The sequence below is a fragment of the Labrus bergylta genome, chromosome 3 (genome assembly GCF_963930695.1).
Source record: "Labrus bergylta chromosome 3, fLabBer1.1, whole genome shotgun sequence".
Taxonomy (NCBI): domain Eukaryota; kingdom Metazoa; phylum Chordata; class Actinopteri; order Labriformes; family Labridae; genus Labrus; species Labrus bergylta.
The window spans coordinates 2,157,074-2,177,988 of record NC_089197.1 but is presented as its reverse complement, the minus strand read 5'-3'; the positions used below and the strand labels follow the sequence as shown (position 1 = coordinate 2,177,988).

The following is a 20,915-nucleotide window of genomic DNA, read 5'->3' as shown; positions in this document are numbered from 1 at the left end:
CTGTAAATATTTATTGTACCTATTGATATCTAACTTACGTTCCTATTCTATTTGATGAATATTTTTTATTATATATTTGTATATTTTGGAGCAACTGTAACCATTTGAATTTCCCTCTGGGATTAATAAAGTATTTCTGATTCTGATTCTGAATAAATTATATGGCTACTCTTTTATTTTGATAGTCTTGGCAGGAACGAGTCGTTCCCATGGTGTTACACTTGAGGCACACATTTCCACGATTGGTAGCCTTACCGACACACACCACACACAGCGGACCACTATCTGTCCTGCTCCCGGTGGGAAGACAACACAGAGAGAAACACTCAGAGGAGCGAGCTGACTCATTACCGGCTTCCGCGAAGATTTAGAAACAAAGCGGCCGAAGAGGTGGAAGGGAAACCAGCAGAGAGCTCGTGTTAGTGTTGAAGAGCCGTGCTCTCTTCAGATTGGACACCGCGGTGATCCGCTGCTGGAGGAGTCGCTCAGGTGCAGACAGTGAAGTTTTTATACGGTCGTGTTGGAGTTTGCAACTTTACTCAGTTTTTATTTTTTTTACTGCACTTCATATATTTATTATTCAACATGTTAACAGTGAATGATCCACTAAAGCATCTCTGCGGGGGGGCAGATCCACTCCGCTGATTCCACAGACTCTGCTGCAGATGTTCGTGAAGAGCAACTTTCAAGGTGACTAATGAGGCGGTGACTTTGAAGTGAATCAATTAGCAGAACAGATCACTTAAAGTGTGGGACAACCTGAAGAAGAGAGCTGTGTTTCTCTCACTTGTGAGTGAGTGAAGTCACGTTGTAATAATAACCTGAGTGAGTCATGGAGTTCATCATGAGGATGTTCAACTCTTCTTGGTGACGACAGATCTCATTGGAGATTCACGAGCCGGCTATATTTGAGCAGACACTCGTCACAAACACCGGACAACTCTGTCGTGATTGAGCCCACTGAGCTCGGACCATGGCCTCCTCCTCCTCCTCCTCCTCCTCCTCCTCCTCCTCCTCGCGGAGCAGCTGCTTCTCGTTGCTGTGGAGACGGACCGTCCTCGCGCTGTGCGTGTGTGCGCTTGGGGCGCACGCAGCGGAGGATGACAGCGCCTTCAATGCAGAGGTAACACACACACACACACACACACACACACACACACACACAGCAGAACACACACTCATGAGAATGACAAGCTGATGAGAAACCGGAAACAGTAGAGAAAACTCATAACTCAATTAACAATGACCATGGCAACAATCCTCAGGACTATTTGTAGCTCAAGTCAGTCACTCAGAAATAATAATATTGTGCCGTTCAGATGTTAGTGGTTAGCAGTTTAAGTAAAGATTCACACTGTTTGATATCAAGTCTTTACTTCTCTAGTTTCAAACATGACCCCACACATTAGATACTCTTGTTTTCCCATTTGGCTTATTGGCTTCTTGAGAAGAGGGTGAACACTGGTTTGAGAAGAGGGTGAACACTGGTTTGAGAAGAGGGTGAACACTGGTTACACTGGTTTGAGAAGAGGGTGAACACTGGTTACACTGGTTTGAGAAGAGGGTGAACACTGGTTTGAGAAGAGGGTGAACACTGGTTACACTGGTTTGAGAAGAGGGTGAACACTGGTTTGAGAAGAGGGTGAACACTGGTTACACTGGTTTGAGACTGGTCTCTCCTGCCTGGGACCAGCAGCTTGTGACACAGTAAGATAAGTTAATCATTGTTAGCAGCGACTAAGAGTAATTGATGCCTGATATCTCTAAACACACCTGATCACTCACAGGCGACTAAATCCTTAATACTTCTACGTTACTTAATGTTTTAACCTTTATTCAACCAGGAAAGAAACTGGTTTGGATTAAAAATCTCTTTTTCAAGAGAGTTCTGGCCGCACATACAAATATGATTAGAAAAAAAACAAAACATTTTGAATCATGAAAAGGCAAATACTTTGTAGAGATCGCCCACAACCATAAATAAATGTACATCCGGATGTGTCCGCCTCCAAGTCGTTTCACATCCCCTTAAAATCGTCCAATGAGAGCAGCTCGTTAGGTTTCAGGTGTTTTTGTAACTTAAATAACAAATTTACAATGACAAGGGTTCAAATGTGTTGATCGGCAGCTCGTCACAGGCGTTCATATAAAACCTTTTGACCTTTTGACCTTTGTAGAATTCAGGAATGAACGGTCAAAGAAACATGAAAGCAAACATGTTTATGTGATCTCATTACTTCAGGGGCTTTACATACAGTCGGTTAATTATTCACAACAAATGGGGGCTTTCCTCTTCGGTACAGCTCATTAAGTCTACCCTCGACCTTTGAACCTTTGAAGGCTCTAGTGCACTTTATGTCCTTTTAGTCCAGGTATTATGTAAGAAGTGTCAGGGTCAAGCTGGATCTTGTATTTGATTGCTTCGATCCAGCAGTTTTCCTGCACACTTGTTTGGTTTTGAGTAACTAATCAAGAGTTGAGTGCCAAACTATGAGGTTTAAAGAGAGAGAGAGAGAGAGAGAGAGAGAGAGAGAGAGAGAGAGAGACAGAGAGAGAGAGAGAGACAGAGAGAGACAGAGAGAGAGAGAGAGAGAGACAGACAGACAGACAGACAGAGAGAGAGAGAGAGAGAGAGAGAGACAGACAGACAGACAGACAGAGAGAGAGAGACAGAGAGAGACAGAGACAGAGAGAGAGAGACAGAGAGAGAGAGACAGAGAGAGAGAGAGAGAGAGAGAGACAGAGAGAGACAGAGACAGAGAGACAGAGAGAGAGAGAGAGAGAGAGAGAGAGAGAGAGAGAGAGAGAGAGAGAGAGATCACGGTTATGAAGGTGAGCTTGCAGCCAGACTCAGTGACCAGGGTGTCTGTTAATAACAGAGCTGTGGTGTGTTTTCAGGTACTGAGAGCGTCTGATGACCCTCAGTACTTGTTGCTGAATGTGTGCATGTGAGAGCTCCGCCTCTGTTTTCTCTTTCACATTTGAACTGCTCCTGAAAAGAATGACTAACTAGCTGTGATCAGGTCGTGTTAGTGAAGACAGCTAACACTCCTCCGACGTGTCGTTCATGGTCGTGTGTTCATTGAACACTCAGCTTAAAATCATCAGCGCTCTAATGAACATCACAAAGTGTGCAGGTCAGATTTAATTAACTGATTAAAAAAAGGAATGATTGTGACTTGAGGAGAGAGAGGGAGAGAGAGAGAGCCCCAAAACCGGCGTCCCAGAAGTCCTTGCTGTAGTCTGAAAAGTAAAATGTGTGGACAGGAAATAAGCCCTTTCTCCGATAGTGAGGAGGTGGTGAAGCATGTACTGTGTGTTTGTAGGAGAACCTGATCAACATATTTATATAAAATTACATAACTTGTACAGTTGATGTCTTTTAAAGTGAGTTTTTAAAGCAGCCCTGTGTCTGTAAAACAAACCCAGACTGTGGGATCGTGTTGAAACTCCATCACACACCTACTCGACAGTTCAGACCAAAACATTCAACGTCTCGATCTGATCCTCGCTCTGTGGCTGTAGTCCGGTCTGAGACCTCGACTCCTACTCTGTCTGTGCTAAACGGATGAAGGTGGGAGGGCGAGAGAAGAACGCGGGGGAAAAGGAGAACGAGAGAGAAGTTTTTGATATGTATAAAAATAAAAAGAGGAAATGTGACATCGCCTGCCAAAAAAAATCTTTCTGAGTAAGTTATGACAGAGAGACAAAGATAGAAAGGGAAAGTTGTCAGAGACGGTGGAAGCAAGTCTCAGCTGTGCGGCATGTGACGGCTGAATGTGACAGCTGTTCTCTAACTGGGACACACACACACACTCACACTCACACACACACACACACACACACACACACACACACTCATTGTGCACAGGCATGCTGGGGCCTGGGACTCCGAGGCATCTCATCAAGTACAATGGCCCCTCTTGTCTGAGGAGAGAGAGCTGTGAGAGAGAACCTGATAAAGGAGCGAGCGAGAGGATGAGAGAGCAAAGAGAGAAACATGAACACGATAAGAGCAGCGTGCAGACGGGAGGCAGAAAGTCATGTAACGCCGGCTGAAGCAGAGCAATAAGGAGTGAGGAGGAGATTTGTATTCAGGGACTTTATTGCTGCACAAAACTAGAAAAACTTTCCTGAATCTGTATCCTCGATGCTTCTGTGTTAATCTGCAGCGTGCCGTCTCTCCACATTCAAGCCACTTCCCCCGTGCTCCCCTGTGATTGGCTGTCACACAGAAGCACATCGCAACAGTGATGGGACGGGGCAGGGGGAATCCCGTTAAATAGGAAATAGGAAGGAGTGCAGCGGATCATAAAAAAACGTCATTTCTGGTTACAGATGTGAGGAGATGTGTTCACGTTTTTACAGTGAAGCAAAGTAAACGTTGATCATGCAACAAAGAGAAACAAAAAAACAAACATGCACATTCAGATTGTTGTGTGAATCTTTGTTTGACCTCTCTACACATGCACTCGTGAGGCTCAGTCCACTTTCAGTCAAACTTACAGAGAGTAGAGGAGAGAGACTGAGACGATGAAAGTGCTAAAAGTTTTATCACCATGGTTGAATTTGCAAATTATCATTAATGAATTTTTTATTTATTTACTTATTTTACAGGGACATTGCATATTAATAAACATTTCGGTAAATATGCCAGAGTTAGCCAAAAGGCAAATTTTCATCTGTTGTCATTGGCCAGATTTTATAAAAGGCTTCCAAAAAAACCAACAAATTCAAACATGGCTAAAAGCTACAAATAGAAATAACATGACAGTAACTAAGCAGACAGGTGAGCAGCCACAGGAGAAAATACATAAACCATGCAACTTTGACCCCTTACACCACGAGATGGTGTGTTCTACAAAAGCCAACTTTTGAAGAAATGTGCTTCATGTGTCATCGCATTCAGGCTGGGGATTGAAGGGTTAACTCACCATCTGGTACAGTGAGATACGATGTTAGGGCCACACCGATGTTGGATTTTTTTTGGGGGGTCGATACTGATATCGATATTGGAGAGAGCAAGAATAAGATACAGATAAATCGGGCGATATCTTTCTAAAATCTAAATTCAATCTGTAGAGATCGATATAGAGATACACATTTATTATGTTGATCCATAAATTGCAGTTATTAAGATTTAAAACGAAGAGAAGATGGTGACTGGAGAGTAACTGAGCATGTACTTGATGATCATTATCATCAAACTGCAACCTCGTAAGCATCTTTCCCTCTGTGGAGATAATTGGCCGGCCTACATAAAATAATGCACGACTTTCAGCGTGTATAAATCCATCTGTTTGCCACAACATCTTAAAAACTGAACCAAATGAATTCTCTTTGTCCTTTCTGTCTGTCTCTCTCTCTTCCTCTTCATGTCTCCGTTTCCTTATCCGTCCTCTGAGTCCGACTTTTGGGGGTTAAGAGATGGCAGCAGACCAAGACTCGGAATAAAAGCTCTGTTAGTATCTTGGCTGACATTGTGGTTTGGACACACACTCACACACACACACGCAAACACACACACTCCTGGCAGGTTTTACAACTCCTTGTATATTGCTGGGTCTGGATTTGGCAGGTAAAGCTCAAGGACTCTTAGAAAGACCATTAAATAGACGAGGCCCGGTGTACACGCTCACACAAACACACACACAAGCCCCTCCCCCTTTCCCTCCTCCTGCTGTCTCAGACTCGTTTTGTATTCAGCGAGGGGAGGTGAGCGTCCAGGCTGGAGCACTTTGCTGTTTTTTTAGACGATGGAGGTGAGCGATGGCGTCTTCCCATCGGCACTGCAGCTCTGGCCTTGTACCCGACCACAGCTGGTTGTAAATACTCGGCCGGACGGGGCGGAGAAAGTGCACAAAGACACACAACACAAAGACACAAACATCAACAGACATCCTCCTTCCAGTCCTATCAGTGCAGAAATGATAACCACATGGAGAAGCTGAACGCAGAGGAAAGAGGAGGACGGAGCTGGAATGTGAACCATGCATGTCGGAGATTACAGGACAATAGCTCCGGCTTTACTTTTCAAATTACTTTTATTTATTTGAATTCAGCATTCTGCAGTTTTTAACTCTTTAAGTCTTCTGCGGTTGGATGTCCGTTCATGAGAGCTTTTTGTTTTTTGTCTTCAGGCAGAATGAAATATGAACAGCATGAAGACGACAATCAATACGGCTCATTACTAATCAGCTCTGCAAACGATTTCCCGTCTTTTGTGGACGTGGCTTTGTCGTTTAAGATTTTTGTGTGTTCTCCACCACCAATCTAATAATTCTCACCTAACTGGATTACCGTTTGCTTTGAACACAAACACAACCTTATTGAACAGATTATGTTACATGTTGCTGTTCGGAGAAAATCAAATTATCAGTAAGAGTCTCTGAATGTTCCACACTGAACGATTAGCTGTATGCTGAACCCCCTGCGTCAGTGACCGTACCATGTATCATAGCAACAGTAACCGGGCCTGCAGAGGTTACATGAGTGAGATTCATTGTGCTGTTTTAATCTACTTTTCATAACACAAACATCATACAAGTGGAGCTGTTATTTTTTTTATTCACCAAAACGTGCATACACACACTCACACAATTATACAAAAAAGACATACAGACAAAGAGGGGAACTGTGGTATGATGCAGTTTTGCAAAGCAGATTTAGACAAAAACAAACAAAACAAAAGGAAAAGGGTCAGTAAATAAAATGAATGAATTAGAAAGAGGGACAAAATAAGTAAATGAGCAAACAGGAAAAAGAAAAACATGGGGACAAAATGATGTAAGATAAAACTGGTGGGATAGGTTGTACACATGGTGACGATTTTGGGTGTTGTTTGCTTTGACGATCGGGTCGATTTAACATCTTGGTGGAAACTGGTTGGATAAACTTGTTTCTATTTTCCTCGTCTGTCACTATCGTAGTTGGACGAGGAACAAGGGAGGAGGGGGGCTCTCCACGGCACTGGCACTCGTTCTTTCCTCTCAGCAGAGTTTGTAAGCTTGCTTTATTTATTTAATATTTAACGGATGCAGTGTGGACAGCGAGCGTGCAGTCGTGTGATGTCACATGAAGCAGGTTAGAAACAGACGTGTCAGAAACAGTGCATCCTTTGCTTCTCTGCTGGTTCCTTTATTGTTTCTGTGCAGCGGTGAACATGTGTGCTGAAGGTGTTTGCAGTGGGAAGCCTGAGCCACCTGTTCCCCTCGCTTCGACTGCGAGTCGGTGTGTGAAAGAGTCGAGAGATAGTGTTTCAGGAAGTGCATGTTTGTTTTTGATAGTGTGTGTGTGTGTGTTTGTACGTCAGTGTGTTTGAAGCTTTCTTATCTCAAGGCAGAGGTGGGTCAGGGTCATGACCAGCTCAGCCCTCTTCCTGCTCCCACACACACACACACACACACACACACACACACACACACACACACACACACACACACACACACACACACACAGCTGATACAGCAGGTATATCCGCTGCCACTAAGTGAGAAAAGAAAAAGGGTAACATTTATTTTCAGCAGCTTTGCACTGTGCAAACTAAATGACTGCCGCTGTAAATAGAAGGTAATTAAGATAACACTTTATTGATGCCCGCGAGGGGAAATGCGGTGATCCAGCAGCACATGATGAAACATGCCATGTTCAGCGGGCATGCACAAAGAGGACAGAAGAAGCAAAGGAATAAGCAAGACTGACATGGAGAAAAGTACTAATGATAACAGATAAATCACACCCTGATATAGAAATAAAGAGGTTAACAGTTTGCAGGGTGAGAAACAGTGGAAAGTGAAATGAAGCTTTGTGTGCATACTGTGCAATAATGAGCTGTAAGTGCAAGGTTTACTCTCAGCATGGCTCTTCTTATTGAGAGTGTTTATGGACTTCAGTTTGCTGCAAAAACCTCGACTTGCTGCTGCTTTCATTCCCCTGATTGGTGATGCTGATGTTTTATATATGTGCATGCATCGTCTCAGTGCCTAAAATCTTTGGATTCTGTGAATCATGCTGCGTTGAGATTCACAACAAATCTCCGGGCCCTGAATCATCACTGTTCTCTGTGTGATCGAGTCGGCTGGCTTGCATTGTCTTTGCGTGGACTAAATCATTTCCATGTCCTTATTTATAAAACTACTGGACCTGCTGCTCTCATACCTGTGTGATTGTATTCATTCTAACCCAAAGTGCGTCATGAAACGGGGAAAGGGAGTTTCAGGTCTCCTGCAGGAGGATCTGTGTCTGGGGGATTTGGTCTCTTTAAATCTTTTTTAAAGTAGATTGAAGATGTTTCAGGTCCTGTGACTCAGGACATGTAGCTGCTCTGTGTTTTATGTCTATAACTCGTTTACTGTGCTGCATGCTGCCCCGCTGGGCCAGGACTCTGGTGAAAGAGATTCTTAAATCTTCAGGATTTGGTGTTTACCTGCTTCTTCATCTCCCTGTAAACATGATCAATACTCACATCCTGCTTTATGATCACTGCGACTCATCTGTGCAGGCCACCTGTGATGTTTTATTTTTTTAAAACACAAACCACAGCAAACCGACCACTGTGGTTTACCCATTCTTTTCCCATTTTAAGTATTTCTGATTCTGATATTGCGGGCTCAGCACTCTTAAATAGCAACATGGAGTTTCAGATTAGAGTCACAGCTCCACCTCATTTCCAGCAACAGGAGAAGAGAGCGATTGCAAATATGTGTCCTCACATGTCCTCCCCTCTGACTGCTGTCAGCCTGTCACTGTCACCGTGTAGGACAAAGGGAGGGATGGATGATGATACAGTCGTGCCTGGGGGGGGGGACTTGCTCTGATGCGCTTGTTTGGAAAACGGCGTCTTGTAACCTATTCACCAAAGACTTAAAAAGGTCAGCATATCAATGTTTTCCAATTATATTTATATTTTTTATTAGCGAAAAAATAAAATTCAGTTTCTTCATCGCTCCAGAAGTAAGACGCTCACGTTGCCGCTGCCATGTTTGTTTTCTGATACATCACCTGGTCAGCTGTCAGAAACTGGGGTAGGGTTGCATGCAACAGTATCACATTGTCTTTCTTTGAGTTCTCCAGGTAGCAAAACCAGGTTTCTCAAAGTCCTGGATAAGAGCCTACCCTGGTTTCTGGAGTCGGGGTCTGATGTTTACATGAACAAACACAAAAAACAGGATTCTTAAAAACCTGATTAAAACCAGGACCTTCAAGTCCACGTAAACACACTCTCTGATGATAAAGATTTAATATAACATTAAGTAGTAGTATATAACGTAAACTGTGTTCAGGATTAATCCTTGAATCAGAGAACAGCAGAGCTCACCTGTCTGCAGCCGGGCGCCACATGTGAGGTTTTAGGATTTAAAGATGAATCAGAGTCTGAAGGTTTCAGCTCCTCAGGCTGTGAGCTCCAAACCCTGAGGGCTCAAACACCGCTCACTGTTCACTCCTGACCCCCCAGACCTCCCGACGGCCCGCGGCTGACCTCCTGACGGCCCGTGGTGGACGCTCGATAAACACGCGCGGTCTCTCTCAGGTGCACCGTTTATAAGACGTAGCCTCACAGTGCTGAACCTCTGAGTTACTCCAGGTTTTAAAATTTGAATATTTGGATGACAAAAATGTTCTGTGTGTCATTTGATGAAAAGAAGATTTATGAATATCATTTATAACTTTTAAGAGAAAGCATCAAAGCTTGTCAGAAACGGCCATTTCGCTTTTCACTTTCAGTTCAGATATCCACTTTTCAAACGGTGCTTTTTTTTTTCCTGACCGACTGTTTTTTTTGTTCTTTTTTTCTGTGCTCTCAGCTGAGCTCATTACTCTTTCATTACATTTAAACTTTGCGGTGCGGAGGAATGGAGAGGAGCAGCTACATTAACAAAGCCATGTATTTCAATAGCTGACGCTTTAATTGATCACAAAGCTGAGTTTCAGTTAGTTCTGCCTGACTCAGACGGACGCTGACAGTGACTGATGGATCCAGCTTAATGAGTCCACTTTAAAGTGTTCGATCCCAAAAGCTCTCTAAAGCCTGACCTCACACTGCAGGAGCGTTTTCAAATCCTCCCCGATGTTAGCATCACATGAGGAGAATCTCAACAGTACAACACAAGCAAGGATCTAGAAAAAAGGGAACAATGTCAGTAAGAGCAAACGATCAGCTTTGAGTCTGATTGGACACACAGGTGCTGACAGGAAGTGACCAGAGGCAAAGCACAACATTGAGGGCAGTTCTTGAGAGCTCTAATCAGTATAGAAACCATCTTATAAGTCGTCGTTATCAAACAAAAACCATCATCATTACCATCATCATCATCAATAATATGGAGACCATCATCATTAAGTTAGTAGGTATTCATGAAAGAGCTGGGTCTTTAGCTTTTTCTTAAAGGTGCAGAGGGAGTTTGGAAGTTGTCCTCCCTCGTCTCTCCACATTTTTGTAGTCACACACAACTTCCTCCAGACCCCTTGATGATGTCAATTTTAAGATTTTAAATTCCTAAATATCAAACATGTTTGATGTGAATCGGGGCGTCCCCCGCCGATCTCCGAGCAGATTGGGGACGTTAAGGGGACGCTCTTTACAACGCTCACACTACAAAATAATCGGGGAAGATAATCAGTCCCGAGCAGCCTCGAGTCCGGAACGACCCGGCGATTGTCGGGAAGGAGGAATCGGACCTCAATGAGCCTGAAGTCTGAGTCAGGTTTAAAAGAGTGGCAGAGGGAGAACAGGTTCACTCAAAGTTTATGTTGTAGTAAGAATTTAGAGCCACGCTGACATTTTAAAGGCAAAGAAGTCAGGATGGAGTTAAATCACATTTTGGAATCATCAGCTTGGGCAGGTTTGTTTTTTATGTCAGAAGCCCTGTGATGATAATAAAAAAAGAGCACTCCTTTTATTTGACCTTTTTTATTCCTCCCTTCATACTGCTGCTGTGTTTCCAGCACAGGAACACGTTGACTGTTAGGTGATTTGGACTCTGGGGGTGACGGGATGATATTTAGGAGCAGCACATGGACACAGAAAGTCTCTTATCAAAGCAGACTATCGGACATTAGACGAATACAATTTGCTGAGATTTGAGTTTTTGCAGTGTGGTTAGCCCATCCCAAGATAACTTATCTGATGAACCAGCAGACTTCCTCTAACATCTGCGGCTCATTGTTTATGGTACAACGAGCAGCTTGAGACAGGAGGAAGGAGTGGGACAATAAAAGATCCAATATTCTCCTTGTGTTCATCTTTCATGCTGTCACTCTTCAAAACCTTTAGAGCAGCTTTGTATGATCTACAGCTCAAAAACATTTCTGATTTATCTGAGACTGCTGTCAGTAAAAAACCCTCATTTCAGCCTCTGCCTGCCAGAAACGGTTAGTTTCTGCTGCTGTGTCTTTAAGACCCTCCTCCCCACGTGCCCTCTCACTCCTGATTGGTCAGCTCTCTGGAAGCCTTCCTCGGGGGAGGGGGGGGGGGGGCAGAAAGAACGCTGCAGGGCTGCCAGGGGAGAGCTGCTCTCCAGTGCTGGGAGAAGAGAGTCTCTGTAAGACGTTTGAAGCCGCCTCGTGCAGTTCTCTTCTAAAACAGAAGAATCAGTTTAGCGCCCTCTGCAGACTCATCCTGGGATTACTCCATCATACGTTTACCTCATGATCTGAAACTTTGCTCACATTTAGTATCCAGTATTGCAACTACATGAGAGTTTTAAAACGCAGATCAGCGGGTCGACTTTTGATCAGCAGAATCGACATCAGAGAGCGGGTTCTGATTGCAAAAGCCACAATGTTTGTACTCCGTCATACGAGACCAAAGTTACCTTCAAAGTGATTTGTTAAGAACTATTCTGACCACAAACGGAAACCAGAAGGCCTCAGACACCTTTAATCAAGTACCTATCCGACAGATTCTCTACACAAATTCAGTCATCTAAATACAGAGACTTCAGGTATTAACTGAAGTCATTTTATACAGCTTTTTTGCATTTCATAATCCTGACAAGAGAGGCTGAGACACATGAGTGAGTGTTTTATGGCTTTAGAGGAGCGGGTGAGTAAATACAGATTTAAAAGACGGGTGTAGACATGAAACCTGCACACACACACACACACACACACACACACACACACACACACACACACACACACACACACACACACACACACACACACACACACACACACACACACAGACGCTGACACAGATACACACTCACTAACACACCCTTTTACATTCCCCACACCACCAAGGGGAACGAGTGTGTGTGTGGGCGTATCTATCTGAGAAAACCCAACATTCAAGTGTGTTTGTGTGTGTGTGTGATATTAGGTTCCCTCTGAACAGGTGGGATAGACTTTGCATCATCTGTGATTGGGTCGAGTATCACGTTTTCTCCCTCAAGTCTGTCATCGTCCCCCCCGCCCCCCTCGCCCTCCCAGTTACATGGAGTGATACAAACCGCTCCACAGTGCGCTCATTCAGGCCGAAAAACACACAATGTGCTCTCTGCTCTCAGCCTCATTTACCAAACATTTAATGCAGCCTGAGGCGAAAGAGAAAAACCTCATTGTTTCAAATCACCTCCTGCAAATCTCTTAGAGCTTTTCAGCCTTTATATTTGATCTGTCACTGTTATTGGTTATGAAGAAATATGAGTGATTTTACCACAAAGCCAGCGCACGTCTGATCTCATTAGTGAGAAACTTAAGATGAGCATGAGTCACACTTTAGACTCTGTTTAAACTGCTCAAATGATCATAAAACTTCACTTTCCCTTAACTCCATCTCTAGTTTGGAGTCGAGTTAGTGCTTGTAAAAAGAGGACGGTTCTTTATAGATATTAACAGTCCCCTTTCTGTTTGTCTTCCTGTGTGTCTCCAGTCATGGCTGAGGATGTACGGTTACCTGCCGCAGGCCAACAGACAGATGTCCACCATGAGATCGGCTCAGATTCTGTCCAACGCCGTCAGCGACATGCAGCGCTTCTACGGCCTGGAGGTCACCGGACAGATGGACCTTCAAACCATCAGGTCAGCGGGGTGACACTGGGAGGGGTTTTTGTGTAATGTCAGCTCACACTGTACCACCTGATAGTCAGGCACAATGTGAAAGATCTCCCAGAGGTAAAGTATGATCCAAACACATTATCAGAAACTTGACAGTAGATCAAAAGTTCTTAATAGTCGAGTAAACTTATTATATCTTTTTTGATCCTTAGTCACGACGACCACAAAATAGAATAGTCACCAAAATGCACAGAAATGACAAACGTGTGTATTCGTCTGGTTTCTGGTCATAACTACCTTATTACACTTAAAGGGGACATATTATGAAAATGTTTTGAACATATATTTGGGTAACCTGAGAGTCAACTGACCCACAAAATGTGAAATAAACCCATCCAGTCCTTTGTTTGTGGTCTACATAAGTCTTACAACACAGAGAAAAATGCTCTGTTTCAAATGTCCTCTCCTTGTGATGTCACAGTGGGATTCTGGTTAAAAAAAATCCCCTCCCCTCCCCTGGTATTTCCACCCATGGACTCCACCCCCAGCCTAGAACAAAACTTTTTTTTTATTCTCTCTACAGACGAGTGATGTCTACAGGAAAAAGGGGGGGGTCATTACATTTAAAGAGACACACACACCAAAACGGAGCGTTCTGAGAGCTGGTTTATACAGGGTCACAAACCTCCTCTGGTGCTTGATTCATGTTATATTTTGACCAAAGCACAGCACAGATGTTTCATTTAGACCACAGGGGACTGTTTGAAAAGGTGGAGGAGGGGACTGTTTGAAAAGGTGGAGGAGGGGACTGTTTGAAAAGGTGGAGGAGGGGGATCATATGTCCTCTTTAATATAAGTGTATTACACACATTCACATTACTTGATAAGATTCTTAAAATTAGCTATATTAGCTCATTTCAAGAATCTTTACAAAATCATTTTCTTCCTATTTCTCCTCATTACAATCAACTCGGGCCTTATATTGTGCTTGAACTATCTTGAAATAAGATATTTATGTGGACTTGGATGTAGCTATGGTAGAGGTTATTTTAGAAACTAGGCAAACACATTTAGTAAGGTATGACTTTTGGCAGTGTAACAGGGGGATTTCGTCAAGCACTTCTGAGACTTGGACCTTTAAAAACAACATGTTTTTCAGGTCCTCAGTTGTTCCTGTTCCTTTCCTCAGTACCTGCTGTTGACTAACACACTCGTCCTCCTCAGTAGACTCTCTTCAAACAGATCACAGGAACCATTTCATTATGAAACAGGAAAAAAGGAAACACAGACATTGATCAGGGAATAAAAAACAGCGTCCTTCACCTTCATCTCCTCTCTTGGCAGCTCCTTTCCTTTTTCATCACCTAACTCTCACTTGTTCCTGTCTGCTCTCCGACTCCTCCAGTGCCATGAGGAGACCCCGCTGTGGCGTGCCCGACAAGTTCGGAGGCCAGATCAAAACCAACGTGCGGCGGAAACGCTACGCGCTCACCGGACACAAGTGGAACAAAAGTCACCTGACGTACAGGTCTGTGAAGACACAGGCAGACTCCTGTTTTCTTACCTTGTTGTTGATGGAACATCATTTAATTGTATTGTGTTTTCCATTTGTTTTTAATTCCACGCTACAATAAGTGTTACCCAACAGTCACGTGGGACACGCAGACTTTTTTGTGATTTCTCTTCCTGTTCCTTTCTTTGTTCCCCTCAGTATCCAGAACTACACTCCAAAGATCGGAGAGTATAACTCCTATGAGGCCATCCGGCGGGCCTTCAAAGTCTGGCAGAGCGTCACCCCGTTGACCTTTGACGAAATCCCCTACCAGGAGATCAAATATGGACGCCGCAAGGAGCCCGACATCATGATCTTCTTTGCTTCCGGTTTCCATGGAGACAGCTCGCCTTTCGACGGAGAGGGGGGCTTTCTGGCTCATGCGTACTTCCCTGGACCCGGAATGGGCGGGGACACTCACTTTGACTCGGACGAGCCGTGGACCATAGGAAACCACAACGTACAAGGTAAACACTGATCAGATTACAAGTCTTTGTACAAATCAAAATATTAAGATATGTTCAGCCATCAATAAGAGAAAAGAAAAACATTCAAAGCATGCCGGTTTCAGACTCTCACTCTTTTGAGGCTTCAGGTGGATGAAGGTCTCTGCACAAGTTGACTTACCATCTGATAAAAGAGAGACCCATCCCGCTGGGCTCGAGCACTCTAAAAACACGCCGGAGAGTGTTTGTGGCTGAGTAGAGTAAAGTAGAGTTCCTTTAGAGGCATTTTCACCAAAATATGTACGAGATGTGATGTTAAAAACGTTGTTAATATGTCAGTGAATGTGTGACAAAAGGCAGGCGGACTTCATCTCCTGCTGTCACCGAGCGATCTCTGACCTTAAAGCCAACAGGAACACAACACTGGTCCAACATTTGACCACTTGAATCCTCTTCAGTTTCCTCCTAAAGACACAGAGCTCGTCTTTTACACTCCTCTGTCCTCTGTCCATGAAACATAGATGATAAGCGATAGGGATTAGTCGTGCTGCTACCATCTATATCACTACATTCTCAGGGCTTGTTTTCACCCAAACGGGGGCCGTGGTCGCTCTCTGGTTCTCTCTCTTGTGTCATTTTGTAAAATAGATTACAAACAGCTGTCCGCATCACTTTCCCCGCACACCTAACCTGAGCCGGCGTGGATCAGCTAGCAACATCGTCTCTCATTCGTCAGGCTCCACGTCTCCGCTGACATCTGGGAGAGCTCAAAGTCAGACATCATTCAGCCTGACCCGACTTCACCTCCACACCGCTCTCAGATTCACCCCGTAATGTGTCAGGACTTTGAGGAGTTATGTTGGCTCAAATCATTGCAATTTTTTGCCTTTATTGGACAGGACGGCTGAATAGAGACAGGAAGAGTTCAGAGGAGAGAGCGGGGGATGGCATGCAGCAAAGGGCAAAGGTCAGATTTGAGTCGCTGGCTGCTGCGACGAGGACTACAGCCTCTGAACACGGGGCCACGAGGTGTTACCGTTAGCCCATCGGCGCCCCAGATAAAATCATTGCTTAGACATAACGTCGGTCATGTTTAACCTTTTCTCTCTCCTTGAGATGCGCCCGAAAATATATCACAACTTTTAACACCGTCATCTTAAACTAAACAAAACATTTGAAGGAGTGAGGATTATTTAAATATCTTCATTTTAAAGAAGTTTTCAGAGTGTCCCCTTCTCGCCGTGCACCCATTAACCCTGCTGACAAGAGAGGGATTTTAGTCCAACAATGGCTTTTCCTGCCCTGTTATCTACACACACACACACACACACACACACACACACACACACACCAGAGACAGACAGCTAAATGTGTGTGTGTGTGTGTGTGTGTATCTGTGTGATCAGCTGTGTGTGGGATGTGTGGCAGGACAGATCACAGGGATGCCACAGTAAGTGGGAGTGTGTTCCACTCGGTCAGATCTGCAGACTGCTCCCTTTGTTGCTCTCTTTACTTAAACAGCCTAAAAAGGCAAAAAACACAAATTAGCATCCTGTGAGACTTGAGTGCAACACATGTTCATCAAGCTGAACTTTTCACAGATGTAGTCTTCATTAAACTTGGGTATTTTTTACTGCCTTCAAATTGCTCTGTTGTTGAAATGTAGTCCGAAAAAACCTTTAAAGGTCACATATTCTCCTCCTCTTCTTCAGTGTAAATAATTCTCAGAGCTCCTCAAAACATGTGTGTGAAGTTTCTTGTTCTAAATCCACTCTGATCCTGTATTTGATCATGTCTATAAACCCCTCTATTTCAGCCCTGCTCAGAACAGGCTGTTTCTGTGTCTGTACCTTTAAATATGTATGTGTCTAGAGACACATATTAGTGTTACCAACAGATATCTGATAATTTGCCTTCAAAGTGAACAGCGAGTCTTAACAGCACGTGAGCGTTAGATATTGTTTTGCACGATCAGACGCTCGCTATCCACATTTCATCCGTTTAATATTTACGTCTTTTCTCTGTGAATGTCAGTCTCCCCTTCAAACAGTATGACATGCGGTGCTTTTATTTTGAAGGTGGACAAACTGAAGGGTGGTGCTTTGTATTGACTAGCTTTTGACTCGAGTCACAACAATCAGAGGCTCGTGAGAAAAAGCGAGTGTCAGTGTTTTTGTGGAGCCTCCTCCTTCCCCGTTACTCGCCCATGTTTACTCAGGTGAACGAGATTAAAACAGAAAAGGGACAGAGGGGTAAAAACGTAGCATCACGCTGCTTCAGGCTGCATCGCTCGAGGGCTTTTAGGACACTCGATCAGGAAGCAATCAAGCTGATTTTGACGCTGACATCTTAGGACACGGTGTGACACGATGAGGTTGATATAACCTTGTTGGAAACTTCCCTTAAAGTAATAATGATAATAATCTATATTTATGGAGCACTATTCAAAAACAAGTTACAAAGTGCTTTACAAGGACAGCAAATATAAAAACAGGCAGGTCATAGAATAATAAACAGCAAGATTAAGGAATAAAAAATCACTTTAAGATATAAAATCCCTTTTAAAAGAACTGTAAAATACATACAATTCTTTTAAAGGAATTTTAAAAAGTGAAAAAGTACTGATGTTAACGCCAAAATTCTGTGAACCAATTTGATCATCACCTTCCAGTTAATAAATATTTTCAGTTTCACAGATATTAAAATCTAATCCTCTCAGGTATGGTGAATATTTTGAAGCTACTCCATCTTTCTAACTAACCCGTAGACCCTCTGTTATCGATATAACTTTATTGTTTATGGTCAATATTTCACACAAAAAGATGGTTTCACACTGATCCAGAATCTGTGGACGTCTGGGCACAGCCAAAACCACCACTGATCTGAAACGTTCATGGATGTGAGGAGAGAATCTTCATCTGTGTGTTCATTCCCAGTTACCTTCTCTTCTTCTGAAGTGTCTCAGACATTATCGTCTCCGACCTCTGACCTCCTCTCTAATGGGGTGAAAGAACAGATTTAAGTGAAAGAAAAACAATCGATACTTTCACATGAATAATTTAGAGTTTGTTGTGAAAGCATTAACCCATCGACGTCCTTTCTTTGTTGACCTGCTGCTTTCTCTCACTCGACCCGAGGTTTCTTTTGTGAGTTTTACAAAGTCAAACATGTTTTGGTGTAAAGCGTGTGACGCTCGGTGGGATTAATCAGCCTCTCTGGCGCAACTGGCTTCAACAAAAAAACAGCTTTGACTCTTTATCCAAATCACTTGCTGACATGCACAACCAGAACACACCTTACACAGATGGATCGCTGCAGGCCAAGAGCTGGAAAAGGTCAGGAGCTTTTGTGGTGCTTTGTGGTCGGATGAGACGACTTGAGAGTGCATGTTGGTTGTCAGGGAGCTGCTGTAGTGTGCGTTTTCCTCCCTGGGACTCCCCCCCCCCTCCCCCCTCCCTGCAGCTTTAGACATGGTAAACAACAGAACAAAGATTAGGAGAGCTGAAATAGGACTTGACTGACACAGTGTGTGTGTGTGTGTGTGTGTGTGTGTGTGTGTGCAGAGGATAGTCAGCATTTGGCTTGAACTTTAAACTTCTAACGCTCAGACGTTTGAAGTTTTACTCCTGCTTTGCTCTGTCGGGCTGAATGGTTGTCACAGTTACCTCACAAAGGGCCTCTTTATCCTCTCTCTCTCTCTCTCTCTCTCTCTCTCTCTCTCTCTCTCTCTCTCTCTCTCTCTCTCTCTCTCTCTCTCTCTCTCTCCTTTTCATCCTCAGATATCTCTAACACACCAGTCTTCTCTCTGCTGTTTACTCTCCTTGAGTGTTAGCTTCAGTTAAGTACACCATGAGGACGTTCATGTGACTCTGAAATTTTCGACGGTGAGGGAGAGGAAGTGTGTGAAATAGAGTGTGTGTGTGTGTGTGTGTGTGTGTGTGTGTGTGTGTGTGTGTGTGTGTGTGTGTGTGTGTGTGTGTGTGTGTGTGTGTGTGTGTGTGTGTGTGTGTGTGTGTGTGTGTGTGTGTGTGTGTGTGTGAAATGATAAGATGCACATGGACAGGCATCCCGAGTATCTCCCCCTTGTCCTTTGCATTCACAGCACAAAAGTCCTGCAACAGCATGATGTCACACACACACATATCTGACCAATCAGCATGGGACGTTAAGACGGAGAGAAAAATGACAAGTGAGTTTAAAAGTTCACAGAGGGCAACGGGGAGAGGAACAAAGAGGTATAGAGCGAGGGGAAGTACCCACATTTATGCTGGCTTTACTTCAGAGATAAACTCACTGGGCTGTGGTGGTCAGTTCTGAACTATGAGGAAGTTGATGTGGAGGTCAGTGTGTCACAGCTGTGGACTGTCGGGGTGTCCTCCGGGTGCCGAGGAGGACAGCAGCATCCATTGATTGGTTAGAAATGTTAGAAATGTTGGAAATGTTGCTGCGTCATATCTGCAATCATGAGCGTTTATCTGTCAAATCTGTGGACGTTTTATAAGACGTCATAACTGGGAGAGAAATATGATTGGACGATGCCTGAGTGACGTCACCCGTCTGTTCCTGCAGGGGGCGCTGGAGTCCCCTGCAGGAACAGACTTAGACTTGAGACAGATGACTTGAAATGAATTTACTTTTAGAACTTTTATTTTGCATTTTTGGAGAAGCTAGGTTTTTTTGGGTGATTAAGTGCGTTGCGGAGGAGCGCACGCAGCATGGGCGCGGTCACACGGGCAATCCATACCGTGCCTATAAGCAGAACCTGTTTGTAAAATGAGCACTCTTCATAATAACATAAAGTGTGTTTTGAATTACTGCTTTGAATTACTGTTTTACCTGGTCTCACCTCCTTACAACATGAGTTGTAATGACCGGAAAAATGCAAAATAAATTGTTAGTATTATTATAATCTCTGAAATTGTAGTAGAAGAAACAGAAGGGTATCAGGTGTACCACATAAATAAGCTTATATTAATAAACACAACTTAAAGATGGCCGCTGTCTTAACTGATTTAAATGTGGAAACTGGGAATTTTATATGACTTGACTTGAGACTTGAAGGTTGAGACTTGAGACTTGAAGGTTGAGACTTGAAGGTTGAGACTTGAGACTTGCTTGTGATTTGAACATGTGTGACTTACTCTCATGTCTGGGATAGTTGAGAGTTAATGTTTTAAACCCCTCATTGTGACTTTTCTTACTGTTTTTTTTAAAGGTGTTCAGTTTACAGACTCCTAACAAAAAACCAGGAGTTTATTTTTTGTTGCTGTGATATCGGACAGTTTTTTTTTTATTGCACTTGTCCCTGACCTCTTCTCTCTCCTCCATCATATCCATCCAGGTAACGACCTCTTCCTGGTAGCAGTCCACGAGCTGGGCCACGCCCTCGGCTTGGAGCACTCCAACAACCCGCTGGCCATCATGGCTCCCTTCTACCAGTGGATGGAGACGGACAACTTCCAGCTGCCTGAGGACGACCGGCGGGGGATTCAACAGATCTATGGTAGATAGAATCAGTCCGTTTATATTCCTCAGTGTCGTCCTCTGTCTTCGTCATGATGCATAACCCACCCTCTCTGTTTCCACCCTGAAGGTCTACTAGACGGCAGCCCAACTCAGGCCCTGCCCACCGTGACGCCCCGTCGCCCCGAGCCCAGACCACCTCAGCCACCTCCACGCAATCCAGACCGCCCCAGGACCACAGAAAGACCGGATCACTACGGACCCAACATCTGTGAGGGGAACTTCGACACGGTGGCTATGCTCCGAGGAGAGATGTTTGTCTTTAAGGTAAACGGGTTTAAGAATCAGGATGAAGGATAGAGACGGGTTTACCTACACTTCGCTTTATTTGAAGTCCTTTTCTTGGAACTTCAGTGACAGAGAAACCATCCTGACCAAATAAATGAGTGATGCAT

General features: G+C 43.9%; 1 protein-coding gene across 1 annotated transcript in view; it reads left to right on the top strand.

The window, feature by feature from the left end:
- Positions 1-236: 236 nt before the first annotated feature.
- The window catches only part of mmp15b (matrix metallopeptidase 15b), a 33,381-nt gene continuing 12,702 nt past the window's right edge, over positions 237-20,915 (top strand). The window contains exons 1-6 of the mRNA XM_020655978.3: positions 237-1,123; positions 12,875-13,023; positions 14,405-14,527; positions 14,711-15,018; positions 20,339-20,500; positions 20,591-20,787. Of these exons, the coding sequence (XP_020511634.2) occupies positions 974-1,123; positions 12,875-13,023; positions 14,405-14,527; positions 14,711-15,018; positions 20,339-20,500; positions 20,591-20,787 (1,089 nt within the window). The 5' untranslated portion in view covers positions 237-973. The remainder of the gene's footprint in view (positions 1,124-12,874; positions 13,024-14,404; positions 14,528-14,710; positions 15,019-20,338; positions 20,501-20,590; positions 20,788-20,915) is intronic.